The sequence below is a fragment of the Halyomorpha halys genome, unplaced genomic scaffold, assembly GCF_000696795.3.
Source record: "Halyomorpha halys isolate HHAL.00 unplaced genomic scaffold, Hhal_1.1 Scaffold30.1, whole genome shotgun sequence".
NCBI classification, from domain to species: domain Eukaryota; kingdom Metazoa; phylum Arthropoda; class Insecta; order Hemiptera; family Pentatomidae; genus Halyomorpha; species Halyomorpha halys.
Window position 1 is genome coordinate 1180815 of NW_027110126.1, and position 9942 is coordinate 1190756.

The window sequence follows — 9942 nt, forward strand, 5'->3', positions numbered from 1 at the left end:
GTTAATTAAATATGTTGTATCTTAAAAACCTGCACATTTTAAAAGATGGGTTAAGTAGTGGGGTGATATGTTTATTTAATTTATTAAGTTCTGAGATACACTGTATATAATATATATAAAAATATATTAGGTAAGTAGAAAATATTAATAGAACAGGATATTTTGACGTCAAAATTTGAAAATATGTATGCTTATAATATGAAAAATATGTTAAAATGCTTTTCCAATAAAATTAGCATTATGAGCCAATATTTAAGAAAACAAGCGATAGTTTTAAGTAAGGGAAATAAGAGTAGTTCATTAAAAGCACCATAGACTTAACAGAACACTTTGGGGACCCTCAGAAGTGTCTGTGCAATGAAAAGTCTAGTTCTTTTGTATGTTTGCGGAGAGGATATCCTGACATATAGTGGAGGCTCTAGAAGCTTCTTAAACCCAGACCTCTCACACAAGGATAGGGTTAAGATTTTCTCAATGCAATGTTGGAAGTTAATGGTGACTTTATAATTTACTGGACGAGCTGTGTCGATTACATTAATATTTTTGATTTCTTAAATTTTTTCTTTAATTTGTTTTCATGATTTTTTTTCTTATATAATCTATGATGAATTGCACACAATTACGACCTCTGAATATTTGATGTTATTTTCAAATGTATATATAACCATTTTTAAAAAGTTTCATCTGTAAATTTTACCTTTAAGCAGAAATTTGATTTTTACTTTCAGATTAGTTACACCCAAAAATGTTAGCATTTATAGTACCCAACAACAAAGGGTCAAGTGATTCTCTGAAAATATGAATTAGAAAGCTACTATTCTAAACAAGAAAATATTTTAAGGACCTAAATTTGTAAATTGGTTCTTACCTGGTATACTAATGATTCAGGTGAGATTTTCAACCACTTCCTTAAAATATTTTGCGGTCTACCCATGATAAAATAAAAAGGGAGAATTTAATCTTTTTCCCAGCTGGAGGTAAGAGGTAGAGAAAGCCATTGTCACATGCTTATTCAAAGTCGTTATTAGAAGAAACTGCAGAGAACATTCGAAAAAGCACTATTGCAAACGGTTCTGAGAAAACCCCTTCACCCTTGGCTGTGAATTAACTCAAAAGACATTATAATATTGACACATACTAAAAAACTTTGCATATAACAATTTACTTCAATATTTTCTGTTTACAATGTATATATACTCATAAATGAACAAATATGGTCAGCCATCTTATCTTCAATTTTGTATTCATAACTTTTTTAGTCGTATCTATGCTCTATACATTTCCCTTTACAACATATCTTGAAAACCAATAATTATAGGTGAATAATAAATAAGAAAATAATTGCGGTAAAAGATTTCTTATTCCTCAGTATACCAACTATGAAACAGTAGCATGACAATCAATAAAAGGATCCACTACCTTCCAGCCATGGAGAGAATAACGCTGAGTAATGGGGTGTTACTGGCTGACAAACTTTTGGCTCAAAATTCAATTACAGAAAACACTACCTTGCTTTAACTAGTTCTATAACTTTTTTTTTTACATGTGGGTTGTACGATAGTTTATTTACAGTACTTACCTCAATACTTTAAGAGTGTTCTTTGAAACAGTGATAAAAGTAGCAACAGTAGAATAGAGATATCATTTAACTTTTCAGAAATTTGTAAGTTAATGAGAAAGCTGTATTTATTTTACATCAATTACAATAAAACTCTGAAATAATATTTATGCTATTTCCTACAACTCATATATAACATACTTCATAATCAAAATATAAGACATTTTAAGATTGTAGATTCAAGTCTTTAAGGAAATTATTGAATTCAAATTACTATAGAAACAAGATCTCAACTTTATTCATTCGTATATTTCAGTTATACATCGCTTGAGACAAACGCTTCATGTTCGGATTACACGTTAACACACCAGCCTTTTCGATACACATACATGCATTTTCTTTCATTTTCATTTTGTGGTTATCCTATTCACACAAGGTATTTATCAATACACAATCAACCGATGCTAAGAGGTTAACACTATGCAAATGAATAACAAAAAAATAAAAAAGAAACTTAGAACAAAACTTTGCTCTTTTATTTTTATGTTGTTTAATTTGACTTAAGACACTATAGCATGTCATTAAACAACACAGACAAAAAGAGAATTATATTAATAATAATTACATAATAATAGCTAAAAATGTACAAAGCTCGATAGAAAACGAATGAATGTGGTTTTGGGTAGGGATGTTTTTTGTGGCACACTCTCTGGTGACAAATATTTACTCTAGGTCTGGAATATCTTCATCGTCTGAATCTTCCAAAGGATCGAGATCATCAAATGAATGTTTTGAGTCCCCACAGCCGAGGCCTCCCATCGATCGCATCATCTAGCAAGAAAAAACACAATTAAATATAAATACATTACAAAATTTTCATCAGTAGTTTTTCTATAAATTTCTTAAAAAGGCCAGGAGATAAAAAAATTTTTTTTTTCTCAGTAGATTCAAAATTAAAATATGAATTCTTCCAGAGAATTAACAAATATCAATTTTTTTTCATAACTTCCAGAGGGACGATAGAATTTTATTCTGAATATAACAGGAATTAAAAATTCATAAATTTTTCTATCAAATAGACAAAAACTACCTCGAAGTTATAACAATTGATAAAAAATTGTATACGATTACTTTTACTCGCTAGAATTTTGTTTAAAAATTAGAAAACCCTACAAATATAGTGAAAGAATAACTAATCTAAAAAAACAAAAAGGTTAATGTCATTTATTCGTCATGAGGTTTTCTAAATTATTTTGTATTTTATTAACTAAATATACACATTCAAAGTTGACTAACGTTATTTAATATGAACGACTAAAAAGTTATTCTTGATTTTGTTGAAAATTTTATAATGACTTTTAGTTTTTCAAACAACTCTGGCCAGACTGACACACTTTTTAAGAGCATGGTCCAAATAAATAATTATTTTCATGAATATATCTTACACTGACAAAAAACACACCTTTCATTCCTTAAGTGATTATTAGCCTTTTAAATGAAAAAGATTAGAATTATACTTGATATATCCTTAGATCCATGAAGGCTTTAATACATAATCATAATGTAATGTAATAGTTTTGAAAAGTACAAAATATAATACTGTTAGAATAACAATTTCCAAAAGAAAGCAATACTCATGAAGGGTAATTATTTGATTAATAATTCTAACAAATGGCCTGCTTGACATGCTTTGCCATTGTTTAAAGGATAAAATGTTTTTAAACTTATTATTTAGTGGGATCGCAAAATATTGCAGTGTTTTTTATCAGCACTCAAAACATGAACAAGACAAAGAAGAAATTTATAAATAATTCTGAAAAACATAAAAAATATACAAAACTGACTTAGATATGAGGTGGTAAGAATGAGAGTGATTTTTTAGAGATCACTTCAATTCTCACTGGCTCATACCAGCCCTGGATAAGCTCACGATAATCATTTTTAAATTATATAACAGAACCAACCACCTCCTATATTTAATAAGATAGCAAATATTATGCAATAAAAAATATAATTTAGGAAATTACGTACTTCTTCAAGATCTCCACCTCCACCAACCTCATCATCACTATCTTCTTCATCTTGCCACCTAGAAAATTTGATTCAGTACAAAATTTTGAGTAAATAAAACTTAAAAATAAATATTTTAACTATTTAGTTTTGTCATAAAATTCAGACAAATACTTTGATTATTTTTATATTATTGTTATTAAAAATATAATCTTTCAAAAGAAATAGATAAAAAAAGTTTCATAATTGTGGGCCATAACCTGACTCATGATACTGTTAATAATTAAATTTAAATTACTTTATGACAGAAAATAAAGGTATCCTTCACTTCTTTATGAATGTTGCTACATTAATTTCCATTAATACAAATTTTAGAGTTGTTATACAGTTCCTTGGTATTGTTTATTTTACTGTTTAGCAGAAGCCCTTAGTATTTCTACATTTTCAATCAGGGTCAATAAAATTACTACCATGAACTTTTAAATGTTCACAGTTAGTATATCTATAAGTCTACTAGTTTTCTTTCCATCAGGTAATTACTTTCCACCATTTTCATCATAACACCCAATTAGAAAATGTGATTAATATATGCCAGTTCTGTTTATAAACAATATATAGAAATAAAAAAGAAATATAGTTTATGTCAAAATTCCAATCACTAGCTTTGGAATGACAAATTACAATTCAAAAAAGATAAAACTTAAAATTTTTTTTTTTTTATTAAAAGTAATATATATGAGAAAAGCATATCATATGATAAATAACTATGTGGAAGCAATTCCCCTAAACAAACTTTCAAATGAGTATATAAATATTTTATAAATAAAATCAGAGGGCAAAGGAATAAAAAAAGGATTATAACATGAAATAGAAGGTAAAAAAATATTTACTTAGAACCTTGTAGCTATTAAAGGGTTGAACATCAAATGCCTGTTATTATGACACAACAAGCCAACAATTTAGTAGTCTTTAAACAAATTATCAAAGGTAAAATAAAGTAATTCTTACAACAAATTTAGAGAAGAAAATATTATCACCTGTTGAAATCTACTTTGAGCCAATGATATTTTTTCTTTTCTTTAGTCAATTGAGGCCAATAGCCCAAAGTATCTTCTTTTTTCTTTAGCATTATTTCAATAATCCTGTCTCTGACAGATTTGAGGGATTTCTATAATTTAAAATAAATAATAAACAAATCATTAAAATATACTCACTGATATAAAAACTTAAAATGAAGCAACTAAAACAAATTACTCAATTACCTCCGGGTCGATTTCTTTATACAACTCTATGGTCACCTCATGCTCTTTTTTGTCAGTACCACCTGTGCCTTTGAAATAAACTTGATTTGGTTCTATACGTATTTCAGGGGATTTACAATCCTCCAGACACACTGTCAAAAAAATAATACCGTGGCGCTGCGCCCACATAACAGGTGGAGGGTTCACGCTGTAATATAAATTAATAAATTTAAACTTTTATTATGAATATATAGTTCTACACAATAAGAAAAACAATCAACATGATACCAAATTAACAATCCTATAATACAATTAAATATACATTGAACAATACAGTATCGAAGAAATAAAAATCATAGTTACTTTGTAAGAAAAAATTAGAAAAAAATTACATTAATTTTGAATGTAATTTGAAGCAAGATTCAATTAATAAGACTTCTTTTAAATTCAAAATTACCAATACATAAAATCACAGGTAAAATATTAGTTTGATTAAAAAAATCTTAATTAACAATAATTTAACTTGGAGAAAGTGTTAAAAATGGAAACCTAATTAGATGGTATTAAAATAAATATTATGGGTGTATAGTGATCAGTATTTCATTGACCATGTTCATGTAATACAGGGCATGTTTGACCAACATGCTAGCATTTAATTAGCAGGGGAAATTTAACTTAAATTAGGGTAACTAAACAGATTTAACTGTAAGAAACATGGCCAACTTGAATTCACAACCATTGTATGTTGCAACTTTGAAAAAAATTAATCCATTTAATAATTCCAAATTTTCATATGCTTCTTAAAAAAGGACAGACCAGGTAGACAAAACAAATGATAATTCTAAGAACCAAAACAAGCAATACATATTAAAAGTATTATTTAAAGGCACTAACTTGAAATATAACCATCTTTTAATGTACCAACGTAAATTCCCAAATCTTTTCTCTTCTTGAAACTTTAACTTATAATAAGAACAATTTATCACTCTGATTTTTAATTTGAATATTATCTACCAATAAAACAAAAGATAGTTTAATTAATGCTAAGTGGCAAAAATGTGGGTCTCGCATGGTACAAACAGAAAACAAGACAGTTTAATTAATATTTTTTACAAGGTGAAGGGATTGTGAAACATGCAGTAGACCTGCTAAACTAGAGAGCTGACAGGGAATTTATTTCGAGTGAGCATTTGAGATGAAAAAACTTGAGGTCTAAAAGAAAAGTGATTATGTATAGCACTAATTTCCTTTTCAAAAATACAATTTAAAACATGAAAGAAACATGCAGGATATCCCTGCAACTCACCAATAATTACTGCCATCAACTGAGTCTAGAGGCAACAATAGTTCATGCTAACCATTGCAGTATTCTATAAAAATTTTAGACTGACAACTAAATACTTTAAAAATAGATTTAAGACTCATTTAATGATATAAAATGTGCTGCAACTCATATTAAATCAATGATAGTTATAACAACCATTTCAAACTCTAATAACCATTTATATTAAATCAAAGATATACAAATAGCCTGCACCTTTAGAAAACTTTAAGATTTCAATGCATGTGTGGGTTAAGGATAAATAAATAAGCATGAATTTGTAAAATTGTACGATGTTTGGAATACTGAAAACAGAGGGGAGGAAATGGCTTAAGATTTATCTACCCGAAACACTACGTAACAAAATTTTAGAGCTGACTAACTAATAAAAACTCGAGAAAATGATCATTAGAAGAACTAATTTAGACACAAAGGATACTAAAAATGATACTAAGAATCTAGAAAAATTAAGTAGCAATTGTTTTATTCTTCACTGTAAGTTCTACTAGGCTTTTATAAATAATTTGAGTACTGTAATTAATATTTTTTTATGGAATCAAATCCCAATCTGAGATTAATAAGCTGAGTCATGGTGCAGTGATGGTGGTAGCTAAGCACTAACAGCTTACCATAATACAAGACTATTGGCAGCCATCTACACATGGTTAACCATAACCACCCCTAGGGGGGTTAACCCATACAACAAAACTGTAATTGAACACAGAACAATCTAAATAGATTTAATAGAGCTGACCTGCATAGTCAACTTCAAAATCTTGATACGCTATACTTAATTGCAATCGTGATATGTTAAATGTGAACATAAAAAAGTATGAATGTCTTCTAAAATAATAAACATAACACAATGGTAAATAATTGAACTTAATTCTCAAGTACATGGTTGCTAAAAATGCTAACAATTTATTCAACTAGATAACAACTATATTCTTAAGGGCTAGAGTTATTAATTAATTAAAGAGTAGTAAATTGAGAATACAAGGAGTTCAGTTGCAGTTGTAATCATGAATACTCAAATTCAAAAACATCAATTCTTAATGGCTACATTATAATAGCATGTAAAATAAGCAGAGGCTGTTTTGGTAACATGTATTACTCAATTTAAAGTTTCTATTTATAAACGATAAATATTAAAAGAGTTAAAAAGATCTTTTTAGTTATAACTTCAAGGTTAAGGTTAGGTTCATTCACGTGAACTAAAACAATATTCTTTTAAAGAAATACATGAATTCATGCTTACCTAGAGTCTACTTGAACCATTCTCCTAATATAGACCGAAGAATGTTAATATAGTAAAAGGTAATGAAACAAAGGATGTATTTAACCACGTTCAATCCTAAGGAGACGCCGGCAATAAAGGAACACAATGCAATGCAAATCAAAATAACCGTGACAGGGAAATGGATTACTATGCAAGTTTAGAGTAACACTTCAGGTGGAACAATGTGGAATAGACACAAGGAGTTTAATCAATAAAAAGCGGGATACTGTAGAAACAACTATGGCGGAAAAACAGAATAGCACGGCTAATACATAGTTTATAATATAAACTGAAATTAACAGAAATAGTAACAAATATTAGAGAACAATATTAGTATTGAATAAAACAAATATCTTTATTATAAATTAAATCATACTTACGCAGTCATCGTTAACTTAAACAAAATTACAACAACAAACTAAAGAGACTAGTGCTTAGCAATGCTACCAACATATTACTAGGGGCACGAGTGTTTAAAAATTAGTGATCAGAACTATTTTCCAAAACCTTGTGGATCTTGAAAACAAAATTAAAAAAAAAAAAGTAACAAACAAAAAAGCCCAGCGATATAACACCAAATAAATCAATTAAATGAAATTATTTAAAAAAACAAATGAGTAATTATTAATTTCTATTGTGAACTATCGTTGAATATAATAAAAATAAAAATTGTATTTTTAATAAACAGAATTGTTTGCCGTTTAAAATATTGAGAATACCCTTAAATAAATATCATTAAATGTAATTTTTAAAAAAATAATAATTAATGAAATACAATTATCGAAATAGCTTTAAGGTACATAATTAATTTTAAACACTGTTTGAAGTTATATACCAGCTTAAAAGTAGTATAATTGATGTTCTATAATAGTAATCAAACGTTTATTTTTCTGATAATCTGGTATATTTGGTGTAAAATGAAACAGGGGGGGGAGAGGAATTAGCTGTACAGCTTTTCGGGTGCTTATCAATGATTTAACGTTATTTAACATTTCAAAATTTTTATTCCATTGCCTACTAAGATGAATAAGTAATTGGAAAACGTGGTTCACTGTTTTGCAAGGTCTTGGTTCTCAACACCCTGACATCCATCAATCTGTTGAGACTGTGGAACTCAGAAAATACAAATCAATTTAGCATTTAAACAATCGCCCATCAATTTAGTATTTAAAAATCGCCCACTAATTACACTGCCAATAAAAACAAATAGGGCCATGAAAGGATTAATATCAGACATTGGCTTGTTTATAGTTAGTGTCAGTGTAATTTGTTAATGATTGTTCTAACTCTTAATTAATCTGTATTTTCTGTAGGTCTGTAGTAATAAATCGAATTAGGCTTAGATTTAATATTTGAAAAGGGATTAGATTTAATATTCTATTCTCCTTTTTAAAATATATTATAATCTACCATGGATTTTTCTTTCCTCCACAGGACTCACAATGTTTCTATATAGAATCGATCAGACATGATTATTGTCACAAATGGATTGCTTGAGCTTAAATGATCCTATTCAGTACTCACTGTCCAGTGATGGAGACACATAATCTCATTAAAATATTTTTATGAAAATCTAAAATTAAATAATAACAAAATATGGCTTCATCAATCATACATGTTGCTGACCTCTTTTCTAGATCAAAACTTTTGCACTGTTGCACTATGCTCTTCCTGATATCTTAAATGTTATTTATAATCTCATATTCAGAAGTTATAAATATTTTTATTTTTTAAAGGACTGAATTAAAAATAAATACAAATGTTATATTGGGTTATGGTTATTAGTTATATAATATGACTCAATAATGTACAAGTGAAATGCCCATTTCCAAGATATTTTTTTTCTTTCTAAACATATGCTCAAATGTACATCTTAAATCATGCTTGGTTGATGAATTATTACATTTCTGCTCCTGGAGTTCATCTTGTCTGTACATCCTTTTCCCCAAGTATTTCAGTTCCATAATCCTCACACCACTTTACAAACTAAATTGAGTGGAAAAATTCAATCCTAGAAAAATTTGCGATCTAATAGTAAGAAAAATCTGTACTCTGTTTAGTAACTTCTCTGTACATGGTTTAAAACAGAAACCTTCATCAATACTAACAATACTGATAAAAAAAATTCTGGATTATACATGACAAACGAATATAATGTGGATTATGTAAAATATTCATGACTGAAACAGAGCAAACTCAACAAATTAAAAAATCACAATGTCCAAATACTTTTTGCCAGAGTTTTATTACTTTTAAGTTTTATTTAAATAATCTAAGAACTTTTATATTTTTGTGCATATGAACTTTTTGATTTTGTGAAGCATTTATTTTTTTACATTGATTAGTTTTATAAAGACTGGGTGTGAATGAATAAATTTTACTTTTTTTAATTATAAATTACATATTCACGATGAGCTGGCGATAGCTCCTATCTACTAATTAGATTTATAAAGACAAACAAAAAAAATTTTTTTTTTCACATCTAATATTTATCACTTTAATGTGATAAGGCAGTTAATGCATTTAATAAGAA

The 9942-nt window shown here is 27.9% G+C and overlaps 1 protein-coding gene across 2 annotated transcripts; it reads right to left on the reverse strand.

The window, feature by feature from the left end:
* Positions 1-1847: 1847 nt before the first annotated feature.
* On the reverse strand, positions 1848-7948 carry p23. 2 transcript variants are annotated; one of them, XM_014427301.3, is made up of 5 exons: positions 7790-7948; positions 4831-5017; positions 4606-4736; positions 3590-3647; positions 1848-2389 (listed from the first exon to the last, which is right to left on the reverse strand). In XM_014427301.3, exons 1-5 carry the CDS (start codon positions 7795-7797, stop codon positions 2282-2284), a joined length of 492 nt encoding a protein of 163 aa, XP_014282787.1. In that variant the 5' UTR covers positions 7798-7948; the 3' UTR covers positions 1848-2281. The 2 variants fall into 2 exon arrangements, with proteins under 2 accessions (XP_014282787.1, XP_014282779.1); XM_014427293.2 differs by lacking the exon at positions 7790-7948 and adding an exon at positions 7389-7648.
* Positions 7949-9942: the final 1994 nt, after the last annotated feature.

What these genes read in the sequence shown, in the direction of transcription:
- p23 (XM_014427293.2), bottom strand. Translation starts at nt 7,408, where the DNA reads ATGGTTCAAGTAGACTCTAG. An exon ending in ATGGTTCAAGTAGACTCTAG is followed by an intron (nt 5,018 to 7,388) that starts GTAAGCATGAAT and finishes TTTATATTACAG; the next exon opens with CGTGAACCCTCCACCTGTTA. An exon ending in GAGGTGGAGATCTTGAAGAA is followed by an intron (nt 2,390 to 3,589) that starts GTACGTAATTTC and finishes TTTTCTTGCTAG; the next exon opens with ATGATGCGATCGATGGGAGG.